At 40.4% G+C, this 16,518-nt stretch overlaps 1 protein-coding gene across 2 annotated transcripts in view; it reads left to right on the top strand.

The window, feature by feature from the left end:
- The window catches only part of STRBP (spermatid perinuclear RNA binding protein), an 86,003-nt gene extending 78,069 nt beyond the window's left edge, over window positions 1–7,934 (top strand). For both annotated transcript variants that reach the window (XM_077835550.1, XM_077835551.1), the window contains exons 16-18: window positions 1,891–2,014; window positions 4,547–4,591; window positions 7,493–7,934. In XM_077835550.1, the coding sequence (XP_077691676.1) occupies window positions 1,891–2,014; window positions 4,547–4,591; window positions 7,493–7,569 (246 nt within the window). In that variant the 3' untranslated portion in view covers window positions 7,570–7,934. The remainder of the gene's footprint in view (window positions 1–1,890; window positions 2,015–4,546; window positions 4,592–7,492) is intronic.
- Window positions 7,935–16,518: the final 8,584 nt, after the last annotated feature.

Here is a 16,518-nt window from a genome sequence, read left to right as displayed (position 1 = left end):
GGATAAGCAGCCGGAGCCAGAAGGTAATTAAGGAATAAGATAATTATAACAAAATGAAAAGAGAGAAGGCAAGGGATTTATTCAGACATGTAAGAGGGGAATAGATCTTACAGTGGGCCAGAAAATAAAAATTAAGTAGGACGGATGTATTCTTAACACTAGAGACACTCAGCATTTAAAATGGATAGGATCCTAATAGCCAGGTATGAAAATGGCCCATTACATTAAGTACATAAAAGGTTGTTACAAGATGGGTGGAGAAAAATTGTTCTCCTTAACCTGTGAGGATACAAGAAGCAACGGGCTTCAATTGCAGCAAGGGCGGTTTAGGTTGGACATTAGGAAAAACTTCCTGTCAGGATAGTAAAGCAATTAATCCCAATGTTGAGGGAGATTGTGGAATCTCCATCACTGGAGATTTGTAAGAACAGGTTAGACAAACACCTGTCAGGGATGAGTGCAGGGTATTGGAGCAGATGACCTCTCGAGGTCACTTCCAGTCCTATGATTCTATGCAAATCTATCTCCATGTGAGGACATGGGAAAAGATCTATCAGATTGAATGGATACTGCTCATACTAGCCCAAAGGAAGTGTAACTCTGTGTTTCAAGTTTAATTCCTATCGAACGAGTCTAACTGTAAGCAGCCAAGATTCCTAAAAGTCAAAATCAGTGGCCAAATTTTGAAATGTGCCAGTCATCTGACAGTTGCCAACCCAACCTACAGGAGCTGAGTGGCCAACACTTCTGAAAATCTGGCAACCCAGTTTAATGATGCCTAAGGGCTCGTCTACACAAACAATTAGTGGCAAGCTGAGGTGTGAATCTACCCTGAACTAGCTGGCCACAGACTAACTCTCGTACATTGTTAGCCTAGTCCTTTTTGAAATGGGACCAGATCAGCATGTATTAGCTGTTAATGTGCATCAGCAGGGGGTCCACACGGACACTTAGTGCATGGCAAGCTGTTGCAGGGTAGATTTACAGCCCTGCTTGCCATGAACTAAACGTTGTGTAGAAGCCCTAAGCGTGACTTTAGGAGCATAAGGATAGGTTGGTATTTTTGAAAAATCTTACGCAGGCTTTTTTGCTTCATTTGGGGTAGAATCCTGGTCCTCTTGAAGTTAATAAGGCTGAGATTTCACCTTTGATGTGTTACAGGGAAATATTACAATAAAAATGCCAATGCTTCTGTCCTCTCTCTCTCTCTCTCTCCCCTCTCTCCTCCCTCCCGCTTCCCCCCCCCCTCTCGCCCCAACTTGACTGCTCCAGCTCTTAGCTCAGCACTTTGTGGGGGAGGCAAGCCAGAGAGGAGAGGTGGGAAGAAATAGGGTCAATATCCTCCCCCTCTCCTCTGGGCCACGTCACTCTCTCAAAAAGCGTCCAGGATTTCTGACGATGTAACAAATCCAGCTTTGCAGCAGGGACCCCACGTCCCTGCAGCTCCCTACAGGCAAGTGAGGTGGAGATCAGTAGCAGAGTGTAGGGGCACATTGGTGCCCTATCAGAGTCACATCGCACATGTGACAAAAAGATAGCCCATCCCTGCCCCAAAGAGCTTTCCGGCTAAGTAAGAGAGCTGATTACTGTGGCGTTGGAATGAAACAAAGATGCCCGTTGGCACAGCTGCCAATGTTCCGTTCATCCTGTCCAGGGAAGGGGATTCTGTAAATGGAGAACTAGTGAGCTCACGTATAGGTCTGTTCCACAGTCCCCAACTCTGCACAGCTACGCTTCAGAATGGAATGAGTGAGTGTGTATTGCCTTTAAGAAGCCTGGCAGGTTGAATATAGCATTAGAGGTAATTCATACAGATCATTTAGCTGGATTTAACATGGATTGCCTTGTGTATCATGTTCTGAATCATGCCATTTTTATTATTCTGCACAGACTAAAGGAGTTGTAAATACAGCTGTGTCTGCAGCAGTCCAGGTTGCTCGAGGCAGAGGTCGAGGCGCTTTAACACGAGGGGCATTTGTTGGGGCAGCCGCTGCTACTGGATACATAACACCAGGTACGTCATAGCACTAGCAGCTAAGGGTCTGTCGAGCCCAACTGTCCGTGGATGAACTATGGCTGCTGATGTTCACCTCTCTATGGGTCAGACTCATCCATGCTGGTGACCTGTTTAGTTTTGTAGCATTTGAGAAGAGCCATAGGGGGAAATGCATGGGGGTTTAAATAAAGGGAAAAGTCAGAGAGTCTGTAAAGCTGGAAATGTATCTCGCTTGCGGTTTATTGTGCATGGAAGATGAGCACATCGCTATCCAGCTCTTTCCCTGGGGCTTTGTAATTCTGATATCTGCCTTTCTCATAACTCTCACCATGGCATGATTCCCACAACTCTGTGCCTGGTTGTAAAGTCTCCTGGAAGATGCCTGTTAGTATTACGATTGGCCTTACCAAGGGTTTCTCATTCTAGATAATGCTACAGGATTATCCTTAATAAGAGCAGAGGGGTATTGTTTGTGCATGCAAAATGAAAGTACTGTCCTGTGCGCGTTGCTTCCCATGAGGAGTGCTTTGCCGCCTGATGAATCTCCTCTAGGAGCAGTCTGAGTCACAGTAAGAGAGACCCTTCAGTCCTCTTGGGGAACGGTTATTGGAATGGAACTTGCTGCTGTACTGGAATGCGTTCCAGAGTCGCGAACTGTGGGGATTATGCTGGCAGATTTGGAAGTCATTGTGCTCTCGGGAGCACCCTGCACAATCTGGGGCTGTGAGCAGAGATGTCTATTAACAGCTGTCATGTTGGGAGAAATGAAAGAAGGAAATTCACATTCATATTCTGACTGATGATGCTGTGTAATGTTGGCTGCGTTGCTTTGAGCAGCAAAACTGCAGGTCCAAATTAAAAGGCTTTTTGGTTCCCATTTATACTTGGGCCCCTTCACGCAGAATTCACATCGCTGGTCAGGCTGTTTTAGGGTTGATTCCCATTGGCAGGTTAGCAGCCCCAATAAACAAAACTGTAGCTACAGAGACAATGAAGTGCATAGCAACTTCTGGGTTTCCTCTATATTTCGCTTCACCTAAAACACTATCTCACCTGATGGGTGTCAACACCCGGGGAGCAGGTGGTCGTGAGGCACTGAAAATCATACTACAAAGAAAATCTTGCTCCCACATTCCCTGCATACTGTTATCCTTCAAGGTCAGGTATTCTCTGTGAACCTCTCCTGCTACACAAACCAATTACGTAGGGTTATCATTGTCTATTCATTTTATGGCGTGGAATCACGAAAATTTGAGTTTGAATAAGGGGTTGCCAATCTGAAGAGGTTGAACCACACTGGTGTAGAAGATAATGCGCAGGAGTTGGGGGTGGGAGGGGAATCGCCTCCATTTCTGTGTATTTTATTTTATTCTTTGGTCTCTATGCCTCCAAAGTTCCATGGCCAACGTTCACTTAGCTTCCAAAGAGTAAACCCCTGATCATTAGTGCTCAAGGTTCTTTAGGATATAGTATAGATTCTAATTTGCACCCTTCATCAGTTCCCAGACGTTAATAGTGCAGCCTGTAGTTGGATATATTTACCTCCCGGCACCGTCAGCAATGTGGTGCCTTCATTGTTCCTGTATATTGATGTAATCATAAATATTAAAAACCAGTAATTCATTTTTAATGGCCTTGAACATTGTTTCTGAAACTGCTTTTCTGCCTGAGGAGTCGTTTGAGACATTGTAACCTGCTAGAGGCACAGTCCTTGCCAGCATGGAATTCTTCCAGAAATCGGTTTAATTTCCCAGCCATCATACTTGTTAAGCATTTATTTCTCTTGGCCTACGTACCTTTTTCCTCTTCAGCCTTCCCCACCCCAACCTAACCTCCCTCAAAAAAAGCTTTACCAGACATGAATGGTACTAAGTCTTAATGAAATAACAAGCAGTAATAACCAAGAACAATGCTGTCACCATTCCTTTTTATTCAGCAACTGAATGTATCCTCTAACTTTGCATGCCTCCTATCCCCATGATGGTTTGGTTTATTTTTTTAAGCTGCCATCAGTGCCTACTTACTATCCAGCCATTCAGATGTCTTCTGTGGAATAAGTTTGGACTCTGCGGAAACCAAATGCCAGTGTTCTTAATCACCAAAAATATCTGCTGCTGATTTGGACCTTTACCACAGGCCTCCAGGTTTCCCTTTTCCTAACTGGGGGATTGAGGACAATGACTATTTTATGCATTAAGTCATATCAGTATTTTATTAAGAGAGTCTGTAAACTGGGCCTTGCCAACTCTTGCAGTGCGACAGTATTGACTGGAAAGTTTCAACCAAGAGAAAATATTAAGGAAAATAGAAAGAAAGGTGGAGCTTCACTCTTCTATGCTGAAGCTTCCAAAAAACGCGGAAGATGGCTTGTTTGTTTTTTTGCAGCCAGAATCTGGAACGATTACACCCAAATGTGGCTTAAGTATTTTAATGTAACTGGGAATGGATTTTCTGTTTTGTGTATGGCCCGTGTATTAAGTTTGCGACCTTTGATGATTCTTCATATGTTGGGGGGAATAAAGCCAAATGCTTGTTCTGTTTGTATTGTAGGCTATGGGGCACCTTATGGGTACAGCCCAGCTGCGCCAGCCTATGGTATGTATGAACTATTAATTAACTGCACTAGAAACAGTATTGAAACTATCATGGCAGTCCAAAAATAGAGATTGCCCTAGAGTTTGCAAGTGTGATCCAAGAAAATCAGAGCTCACTTTAAATATGACAATGAGGACATTTTAAATTGATGCCATAACCTTGTGGTTCTTGTTTTGGTTGGAGTAGCTTTTTGCCTATGCTTTGCCTGATTGTGGAAGGACTGCTTGTTCTAACTGCCTGTTCCCTTTCATAGTGAAATTGAATATTTTAAAGTAGTTCTCCTACTTTTTACAGCCAACTTGTGCTCCATTCAAAGAATACCTAAGGGCCAAATCTAACATCCTTGAATATTACTCTAATGCCCCTTGGCTAAACACTGGTAAAATGATAGTCCATAAGTTAGACTTGTGGGCATTTCCTCTTATTGCAATCAGTTGTTTGAAATGCCCACTGCCACAGACATCTCATAACCAGTCCAGACACATTTTATGTAGTTGCAGGCTAAATACTGCTCTTTGGGTCAAGCCAACTGAGTTTCTGTAGGTTACTTAGAGAGCTGTAGCTCACGAAAGCTTATGCTCTAATAAATTGGTTAGTCTCTAAGATGCCACAAGTCCTCCTTTTCTTTTTTCAAGCCTGCTAAGGCACCATAACTTGCACTGCCCCTTTCTGCTAAGAGACCCAGTGAAATCTAAGACGGCAGTGCAATATATTTCATATGAACTAAAATAAATGTAGGGCCTCTCTCATAGCTCTAGAGTACTTTCTCCTGCCCACCCCCCAGCTTTTTTAAATACTAGATGAATAAAGCCTATTTATCTCCAACTGGCCTTTTGGTTACTTTGAATGAGGTTTATGTGGCAATGGGGGCAAAACAGTTTGGAGTCAGTGATATGTTCCGACACGCGAGAGTAAAGCAAGGCGCTGTCTCTCAGAACCAGTTCTGATCTTCTGTGTGTACAGAACCCTTCTTCTATAACGGGGTAAAATTCTGTAGCTCTCAAATGGCAAAACCACCTGAGTAAGCTCCAGCAGCCTTTTTTTATTTTTCAAAGGGGAAACCTAATCCTCACTGAACCAACCATTCCTGTGCTGCGTTATTTTCCTAATGCTTGCTTCCATATCGAATCTGAATGAATTTGGTGGCTAACAGTAACTCCACCTGATAACACGACAGGTGTAGAAACCTTATCTGACCAGGGAAATATTGTGGAACTGGGTCACTTGATTTCTACACCTTGGGAAGGAACTGTTACCATTCCATGATGCACGCTATAAATACAGCTATAGCCTCCTCTGCTGTGCCCTGATGATGACAATGCTCCGGCTCTAGTATGGGTGGTGTCTAGGAGTATCTGCCACGCAGGACTAGCTGCTGCTATTCTGTGCTTCCTTCTGTGGAGCAGGGCAAGGGACTTGGCCAGTGAGGTGCCTTTACTCAGATAAGGAATTTCCTCTGATTTAAAGCAGCTTTTATTACCTTCGTAGAAAGATACGAATTGGCCATCTGTTTTCACATTGCAGCAGGTGATACTAGCATTTCCCATAAAGCATATTCTGTATTCTTGATTATCTTTCTTGCACTGTTACTAATAACAAAGGGAACCTCTACCCGCTCACCCAGCAGGAAATTAACATATTTAGTTTAGGACCTGTTTCATCAGTGGCTTTTTTTAACAATCCCTTTTGCACCTTTCAACTTTGTATGAAACATTAAGAAGTGGGTATTGAATATGACCCTGGGATGGTCTAAGATGGCTGATACTTGACTATCGGCATCTCTCATTGGCGGATAGGTTATGTATAAGATTATGGGGTGAAGTCCTGGCCCCAGTGAAGTAAGTAATAAAACTCTCATTGACTTCAGCGGGGCTGGGAGTTTTACCTACAATCCTTTTTTTCTCTTGGTTTGTTTTTTCCTTCCCCTCCATCTTCTCATGACATCTGTGTTGGAGCCTGAATTGTAATCACTTAGATATTTACGTGTGGCATATCGCTGACTTCAAAGTCTTGTGAAATCTGCTGCCCCCATTTTTCGCATAAAGAGTTTTTCTGTTTTAATGTCTTATTGTGATGCAAAGTACTGAAATAATGCTTTTCTGGCTGTAAGGTAAATATGTCTCTTTGCCTTTGTAAGCTGTTGCATGTTGGGAAGTTTCACTCTGATCATCTGGTGCTCTGGAATACCTGCTGTTGCTGCTTTGTGATTTCTAAATGGATATGTAGGTTAAATATTAGAATTTAAATAGGAACCATTTAAAAAAAAGTATTTAAGTATGCAGAAGTTTGTGAGGCCACAAGAACGCTATAATAATTCTGAGATTAGGCAGATATTAATCTTTCCAGATTTGCCACTTCAGTACAATATGAATAAATGCAGAAAGTCTAAATGGATATAGAACTTGATTGAGTTATCAGTGCCTGGGTTGGACAGATACAAAGGGAGGTTTGTCAAACCTGTGCTGTGCCACTTTTTAAAGAACGTCCGGTTATGCACAGCAGCATTTACTGTCTCAAATCTTTGCAGTTGTAGCTGGCCTGTCGAACTACTTCAGAACACTGAACAAGATAGATTATCCCCACTATCGTCACAAGAATGTAAATTAACTTTCCAAATCCAGTCTGGTTCAGTGTAACATAGTACTGACTACTTCTGGAACATATTGCTCATGCTAAATTAATAAACATCAGAACGATAATAAAATCTAATATGTTCTATTAAAACTCCTGTTTAAAGCATTACAAAATGTTGAAATGTCTTGCTTATGGGGTTCAATGTCCTCAAAACTCATTGACTGACTCATCTGGAAAGGGTTAATGAGAACATTACTGTAAGCTTTTACTTGACTTTATTGGATCATTGAACTTATTTGGAGTCCTCTCCGTTTCTTCTCTCTGTAGGTATACCCAAGAGAATGGTTCTGTTACCAGTTATGAAATTCCCAACATATCCTGTTCCCCACTACTCATTCTTTTAGCAAATGGCAGAAGCTAATTCCTATTGATTGAACAACACAGTACAGTACAGAATGTTAGAAGAAAAAAAGCCTTTTTATCCTGTTTTCTTTGAACACATACTTGAGCAAAGTCATTTGTAAAGAAACATCTTTTCCTACTTTTTGATTTTAACAAAATGCAAATTTAGTTCTCTAAAACTTGAAAAAAAAATGTTCTGTGAAATGTTACCTCATTTTCAAATAACTTATACCAGCCTTCTGTTATAGGGAAGAACTAGAAGCTTAAACCTTACGTTTTAAATGAAGTATCCGATTATGTAAAATTAAATTTGTGAAGGATGTATAGAATATAAAACACTGATCACAAATAAACTGTTTTGTCGTAACACAGAGTACTGCCTGTTTCCTAATGCAGTCATACAGAAACTCAGTTAATGACCTGTATTTGTTGTAGGACTACTTAAGTCAGAGTGTAGTTATTTTAAAAAAAACAAACCAGTAACACAATAGAAACTTCTCAATTAAAATTTAACTTTGAAAATATTAAGGTGAATAAAGCTAGTAAAATATGGGTTTAAGTATTGTCTTAGCTTATTATTTTTGATATATCTTAGCATCAGTACCTTGAAAGGATTCCCTTAGCATCTTTAAAACCAAGGAAATTAGCATATCATAAGGCTCAGTAACGTAGACCCTGTCTTCGTTTTCCAAGAAGCCTCTTCATTTGTATGCAAAATGCTGAAAAAGAAAACAAAGGGAATTATTAACACTAGTTGGTCTCTTTGTATTCAGTTATATTTTGTGAAACCTGTGTTAAACAAGGGAAATTTCCATGCAAAGACTTTTGTTTTGTAATTGGAGGAATACATAGTTAAGTCTGTATTGCCCAGAGAAAGGACAATCGTAACGTTATGCTTAAATTCTGTAGTGTTCCAAAGATGTTTCTACAATGCCCCCCACATCCCCCCAAAAAGAATAAATTGCACTTGTTCTTGTGGCCTTCTTCACTCTGTAAGATTGTCTGCCCACCCTTGATTTTCCATGTAGCATTTTTACAGTTATTTCAGTGGTCAGTCTCTAATTAAAAAAAGGGTTCTCCTTTTCCCCTTACAATTATAAGAATCTAAAGCAGCAACAAGGTCCCCATGAAAACTTGCTATTTAATGGTCCCAGTTCTTGTTGAGTGCTGCTGTGAAAAGTGACACATTTCAGCCATAGGCCAGTATTCATTTTTTGATACGAGTTGGCGCCCAAGTAAGGCGACATCTATAATGTCAGGACTGCATGCGCCCTCTGAGAGCATAGAGCAGAGGACGTGCTCCGTACTGTCGCCAGGATATTTCCAGGCTTGTGTATAAAGCTGTTGTGCTTTGGACTCTAAGACGAAGGAATAAAGTGCTTTTTATTAAGGTATCACCCCCACAAATAAGCGGCATTGTTCGTTGCACTTCCCCATTCAGAGGTCACCAGTTCCTTTTCAGTAGGTTTGTTATGTTTTGTGCTGTATTGAAGATGCCTTTATACACTCTGCTCTCTTTCAGACTCTATTCTTGGGGGAGGGTGGGTTTTTTTAAATGACGTGGTAAGAACGGGGCTTAACGCAACGTATCTCATAGCAGGGAGAGTAACTATAGAACAGCATGATAGGGGGTGAAGTGTATAACAAGCTGCTTTCCTTGGAATTAACTACAGCAGCTGTTCTTAAACCAAGCATTTGTGCTTAGGAATGAGCTTAAATCTTTTCATAAACGTTTCTCTTCCTGCTGTAGCTCTTGCTTTCATTTGGTGGTGGTGGTACTTTAATAAAGTATGTAGCCTTTATTGACAGTAGCAGTGAGTCTGACATTAGCATCCCTTGAATTAGCACTGAGAGAGAAACTGCAGGGATGGGGGTACCTTCAAATTGAGTAGTGTTGATAAATCATTGACTTGTTTTGCTGGCCTATGGATGAAAGGGAGCCATCACGGAGCAGAAAAAGCATGGCTGATGAGAGCCCATTTTTGGGTAATACAATATTCATTAAATGATCCCTGTCTTTTTTGGGGTGTTCTTGATTGGCAACTGCTAATGATAAAGTTTTTTGTTTTGTTTTGTTTTTTTAATCCATGAATTTCTGAGACTTTAAATTTTAAACTACAATTTGTTCTGAAAATATTTATTTATTGAAAATTTACTTGCCCAGTAACTTATTCCTCCCCAGCTCATTAAACAGAGGGAGCTATGCTCTTTTCAAAAACATGATGGCCGTCATTTCAGATGATTTATATGAAGTCATTTTTTCATTTTTTGTCATTTGTTGGGAGTTACTAACCACATTGTAAACTTGCCCCGTTGCTGCATATTTTACATTTCTCTGCTTTACTGAAAATATGAATGAGCGGTCGGTTCTTTGTTTAAAAAGTGATCACCTTGGAAGTTTAGATGTTTTGATAGTTTTAAAAGTGCCCACTTGTGTCCCTCTTACAATGAAAATTCCACTTACAGCTGAAGGAGCAGAGAAATTTAAATGGAGCTTTAGCTTCAGCCAATCCCTTTGAAATTAACATGAAGTTTTTGCTTCTCTGCTCTTTTCTCCACTGTAGGTGGTTTTTTCATTGACAGTCCCTATTGCCAGCCTCTCAGCATCGCACCTTTTATTGTTCACTTGAGCCCTCAAGATTTCTTCTCTGACTTCTAGAACCATCAGGTTGTCTGGCTCGAAATGGCTATTGTAGATGTCTTAAAAGCAAGAACAAACGTGACTCGTTTTGAGGGGGTCTCAGCTTCAAATATGGAACTCTGAGCTTTTCCTTTTTGAAAAGATATTTTCCCTGAACTCAGATCCTTTTAAATAAAAGCAATACTTATTGCAAGCCACAGTCCTTCTTTGGGATACATAGCAATAAATGTGCATACATGTCTCTTGGTTATTTCTTCATGCCAGAAAGAAGAGACCAATGTATAAAACTTGAACTTCATTAAAAATTGGTGGGGCTCCCAGTTTAATCAGTTAACTCCGCCTTAGCTTTCACCACTTAAATCAGAATTTTAACTGAACAATTTGCTCAGCTCTTTAGTATCAAAGTTCACCTAGAAACTGCCACCACGGCTTACAGTGGCCATTCTTGAACCCAGAGCTGCTACATGCCAGAAGACATGAAAGGCAGCAAACGTTCCACCTTTTCTCCCAAGTATAACTGAACTAATGTGTCTCAATCATGCCTCACAATAATATGGTGAAACGGTGGAAGGATTAGGTCACTTCACTTCTGAAATGGATATTTTTTTCCCTAAAATCCTTATAAAATAACTGACATTCTAGAATCTGGCATATTTCAGAAAAAATTCGCTGTTCTAAGTTCACTTTTTTGTTTTGTTTGTTTTTCGTTAAACTGTTTGGGTTAATGTTTGAGGTATTGAATCAATTATCTGGATTATTAACTGAAGTCACAGATGCCTCTGTATGAAAGTCTTTTATTTAAATGGTGTTGGAACCTCTATATATTGCAGGATAAGACTTTTAAGCAGTTTTCAGCAGGTTAATATCACTTTATTCTCATTCTCTCCGGACCTTCGTAGCCATATGCACTTGTATAAAATAAGCTGAAATGTAATGACTGTAAGCAGAGATCATGGTATAAAAAGGTAAGAATTTTTATTCTCAGCTTGAAGAATATGTTAATTACTGTTTTTCAACTCCCATATACATGTGATGAATCATATATATGACATGAGCTTTTATTATGCCTTTATTTAATTTCAAAATCTTAATTGTTTAAGGAAAAAAATCAACTGGTCTTATTTCCAATCTTGTGGTTTTTAAAGGCCACTGAAATTATTTTAGTTTAAGATAAAAAACTATTGATGTTAAAAGATATTAGTTTATAAGAAAAAAGGAATCCATTAGTCTTACCAGTAAATCATTCTGCTCCAAACATCTCTTCTTGTGTAGTCTGAAAAGTTAATCATATTGATACTCTTGAGTATCAAGCACTGCATTCTTTCCTTTCTAGTGGAAAAATTTAGCTGTGTACCAAAGCCAAAATATCTGCTAACCAACATGGTTTGTACAGAAAGCCATAACATGGCTTTCTATAGGTGTACAGAATAGAAATGTACTGTTGACTACATGATATTGTCTAATTAATAAGAAAGTAATCTTTTCCCAAAACTATTAATGCTAATCTACAAAGGAAGGAGGAAAAGCTTTGGTAATATTTAGAATATTGAAGTTAAAATGTACGGAGACCAAATTACATTAGGCCAAATTAATTCATAAAGGGAGGTTGGGGGGGTGATGGTGATTAACTCAGCATGAATAAATTGCTTGGTCATGGTTTTGTAAAACTAGGAATTAAGACAGAACCATTAATGAGTAATTCTGTATTTTAAGTTTACCTTACAAAAATTTACTTGGATTAAAATGATTCTGGATTGAGGCCTAAGTGTATGTGATGTGTATAAATTTTTTTTAAATAGTCATTTTAAAATTTGTTTTACATACTCTTGCATATTATAACAATGTACTGTCATTGTAATATAAAGTTGCTGAGAACTCTTTTCATATAAAAATGGTACTTAGAATGTGGCTTTTAAATGCAGAATAATATTGGCCCCATAGTCACTCTTAAATACACAAACGTGAAAGGTACAAAAGACTTGATTTACCACTATTCTACTGCTGTAAAACTGGTAAGCACATTGAATAATGTAGTGGTAAACCAGGCTCATAGTACAGTATTTTTTGTAGTAAGCAGGTAAGTCACCACACTATGTAAATTAAATGCATTTATTTAACAACTGAAAAAATCATAATTTCAGAAAATGTAATCTTAGGTATAGATTACCCTTAGTAACTCAGTCCAGCAAAGATCTGGATAGAATTAATAGTCTGTTACTGGACAAATTGCTAACTATAAACTCAACCAATGTCAATGGGAGAGCCTGGATTGACAAGTGGCATCTAATTTTGCACCTGGAAAAAACTTCAGACTCAATTTTGCAAGCAAGTTGTACATTATAGCACTTGAACATCTAACTACATTGTGGGTGCAATCAGTGAGCTGTTGAAATGCTGTAAAATGCTCACACAGTTATTACATAGTGCAGATTTGGAACTACAGTTATCTTTAGGCTCAAATTTGGGACTCCTTCCCCTGAGACCCTCTTAAAGTCAAGGTCTGAATCTTTCATTAGCAGAGGATTGCTTAGTCTTGTATTGAGAATGGGCAGCAATAGCAGGCTGCTCTGTTAAGCTTTGGAGGAGGAATGTTTTATACATTTCACATCAGAGGTAAGGTATATTATAATTAACTCCTCTTCAGGTTTCCTCTGAATAGCTCAGGTGGTGATAGGCACTGTCCAGGTCAGGTACTGATTTAATAAAATGCCTGGCTGCTTCTCACTCATTGAGAGAGTTTGATTTTAAGTGGCCTTTATTTGGCAGTTTATTCCATTTATTGAGTGCTCTTCAACAAAACAGTTAAGCCTGAATTTCCTTATTTGTCCATGGTTACCCCCATTTAATTGCTTCAGTCCCTTATTCGGTTCCACTGATGCCCTTCTGAAATGTTCACCACTTAGGAGCCTACTTCTCACTGAAAGTCAGCGGAACTTAAAGTAAGACTTTCAAAAGTGCCTAAGTGACCAAAGATCCTAAGTCCCACTGATTTTCATTGAGACGTAGGCTCCTACGTTACTTCTGAAAATGGGACTTAGGAGCTGAAGTCACATAGGCACTTCTGAAAATTTTCTTTTAGACTCTCATTCACAGTTCTTAAACTAGTTGGAATGTCAGGTCACTCTTGACCACTAGCATGGGTTGCATCTACCTGACGTGCACTTGGGCAGGCAGTAGTCTGCAAGGGGAAGTAGAAAGTGCTCTCTTCTGTAGCCATATCTGCACGGTGTTTAAATCACAGGTAAGTCAGCAGAGGAGAGGGGTATACATTGCCTTTAGCCTGCAATTCTAATGTTACTGAGTTTCATAGCTTGGAATGCATTTAAACAGGCCTAGATGCAAAGTTGACTCCATAAGCTTTACTTTATAGCTGCTATGTGTATTCTGTTGGATCTTTAAGAACAAGGGAGAAACACTGTTATTTTGTAGCTTGGACTTCTGGCTCAGAGTTCTGAGGAAGTCCCTTTCAATTAGCGACAGACAAGGAGATACACAGTTTGGTGTGTTCCCTTCCTTCATTAACCCCTGGAGTTAGTTGATTTGATTCTAATGTGTGCTTTAGAAATTACTCCTAGCACCAAGAGCTTAAGATACCAAATCCCCCAGATAATTGACTGGCCCATTAGCATGTTCTCTAGATTGGAGATGGGTGGGACTGACACTGACTCTGGCAGGATTACTGGGCAATTTGGACATTGGGTAGATTCTTGACTGAATTAGAGAATAAGTGACAACTCCTACAGAAAGAGAGAGGTTAAGATATGGGTAGAAATAATTCCCTCTGGGATATTCCTTTGGTATAATAGCATTAGCCTGCCTTTTGCTGCACCTCCATACAGGATGGTGATCAGCTAAGACACTACTGACTCAGTCTACAGTTTACTGTCTTCTCCATATGTCCCCAAAATGACATTTAACCCCAGGAAAGGGAGAACAGAACATGGTACTGGCTTGGTGGTCAGCTGGTGACCTGAAAGTGTGTCTGAAAGCCATACAGAAGCTTTGCGGTATGTCACACCTATGCTCCAGAGAACAAACAGGCTTCCACTTCATTTCCAGGTGTAATTCCTAGCATTTGTCTATTTAGTCTGGATCTACAAAGCTCTGTATGGTTTAGATCCTGGATACCTTAAAGTCTCTACCTTTTCATCATATTCCCTGCTCGTGGGTGAGGTCAGTAGCAGTGCTTGGGTTCATGTCTGTGGTGTAGGGTATTTGAAGGACTCTGTGACTTGCTTCCCCAACCACCAGAGATTTGTTCAGTTAGGCTCTTTCTGAGAGGATGTTTTAAGGGCCTTGGCTTAGTTTGAAGGGCAGCTGTTGTCTGTCAGTCATCTTATATTAACCCTATTGTACGTGCTGGGGATATATATATTTTTTTAAAAGCTGCCTGTGCCTTTTGAGGTGTAGGTCCCACCCCATCACTGGGCTAAACGGCTTGTGTCCAACAGCAGTATAAACAGTTGTAAAGGGCCATTCTCTTAGCTAACAGAAGAGTTGTGCATCCTGCCATTACATCATCTCTGTGCCAGTTCCAGCTGTCTGTGTTCTTCTTGAACATGCATTCAGTATTTGGAACAGGGCAACCTTATTCCTGGGCCTTGTGCTGCTCAGCTGGGGAGTGTCTCCTGTGTACATGCAGCGACTGTGTAGCATGCAGCTTCTTGCTGCAAGTGGTTCCTGTCGGACGGAGGACACAATCCAGCCTGCACCAAAAAAAGGCAATTTAGCGCCTGTGGAGGTGGTTCCTAATTTGTCTAATTTGCTGTCATGCAGCCAGCAGGAGTTAATTACATGATTCCAGCAATCAGGATGGCTCCCATTTAATGTTCTGTCAGTCCTGCTGCCAAGAGTTGCACTGGAGCTAAATACCTTTTGCTTTTATGAGATTCTCTGTCAGGGAGCTTGGGAGGAGCAAAGTCTATTTCAACATCCCAGTAAATAACCGAATGGGGGTTTTTAAACTGTGGAATCTTTAGAGCAGGAGCTTTGTAGGCACTTTCTGGCATCACATTCTAATGGCCTTGAATTAACCTTTTGAAAAGCTTTAAGAAAATGGTGAATTTTGATGGAGAATTTTAATATATCATTCAGGCAGTGGTGACTATTGCTCCCATCGCACGCAGATACCCAGCTCAGCTGTCTTCACGCTGTGGAGAGAAAAGGGATCCTTGCACTTGCCTTCTAGCAGAAGGGTGATCTGTAAAGTGTCTTACTCATAAAAAGGTTATATTCTCTAACCACAGGAGGATCTTAGTTAGGTAAAGGCCTATAACACACAAAAAAAACCACTCTGAGTCTGTGGTTTTCCCCAGCAACCACTGAGTGAAAAATTCATTGACCACAATTCCCCTCTTGGGCAGGACAGAAGAACAGGACACTAGCATGAAGAGATTTCCACAACCTGAGACTAGATGGAGTACTGATCTGATCCAGTCTGGCAATTCCTACGGACAAAGGGGACAACATACAGGACCAAGTTCTGCAGCTGTCATTGTATCTTCTCATTCACAACTCCACTGATGTGGAGGGAGCGTGAACATATGCTCCACCTACTTGTATTGCTTATGGAGCATTCAAGTCTGGAGGAACTTCTCCAGAATGTCTGCTACTTCACTTCAGGCAGTGACACTTTCCATTAGTTTCCCAGACCTGAAGACGATGTATGTGTAAGCGCGAAAGCTTGTCTCTCTCACCAACAGAAGTTGGTCCAATAAAAGATATTACCTCCCTCACTTTATCTCTTTAACTTCAGGCACTGAGGGGATATGTCACAGGATTCAAACTCAGTCCTCAAGCGGTATCTGGAGTCCTTGTTGACCACTCTCTAGCAAAAGTGATCTTTCCTCTCTGGGGCACTGGCTTAATAGTTACCCTTTGCCTCCATGTATCCATAACGGAAGGGTGAGATTGTTTCTGTGGCAGCTTGGAATTCTGCTAGATAGCAGCCTGCACTAAATTCAGATTAATCAGGCTTCTTCTGTTGAGGAAAGAAACCCTAATATTTCAGACTGGTTCCAATGAGGTCTCAGAGGCAGCTCATGCAGAGAAATCCAGTGTGTGTGGCTGAGCTAAACAGCTAAAGGGCAGTGTCGCCTAAAAGCAAAAAATACTGACTTTCTTGGATACATGATGATTTGCAAACACAAGGTAAGTGTTGGTGTTTCCAGGCAGGGGAGGACCTGTGTCTCTGACATCAGGAGATTGAAAACTACCTACCTTCTGGACTCAAATGAAGACTGTTGTTATGTGCAGTCCTTTTGCCTTAAAAATCCAGTAGCAGCAGTGTAGTATTCAGAGGGCACCTATC

This window comes from Eretmochelys imbricata, chromosome 16 (genome assembly GCF_965152235.1).
Source record: "Eretmochelys imbricata isolate rEreImb1 chromosome 16, rEreImb1.hap1, whole genome shotgun sequence".
Lineage (NCBI taxonomy): Eukaryota > Metazoa > Chordata > Testudines > Cheloniidae > Eretmochelys > Eretmochelys imbricata.
The sequence above is the reverse complement of the archived record's forward strand: the minus strand, read 5'-3'. Positions and strand labels throughout refer to the sequence as shown.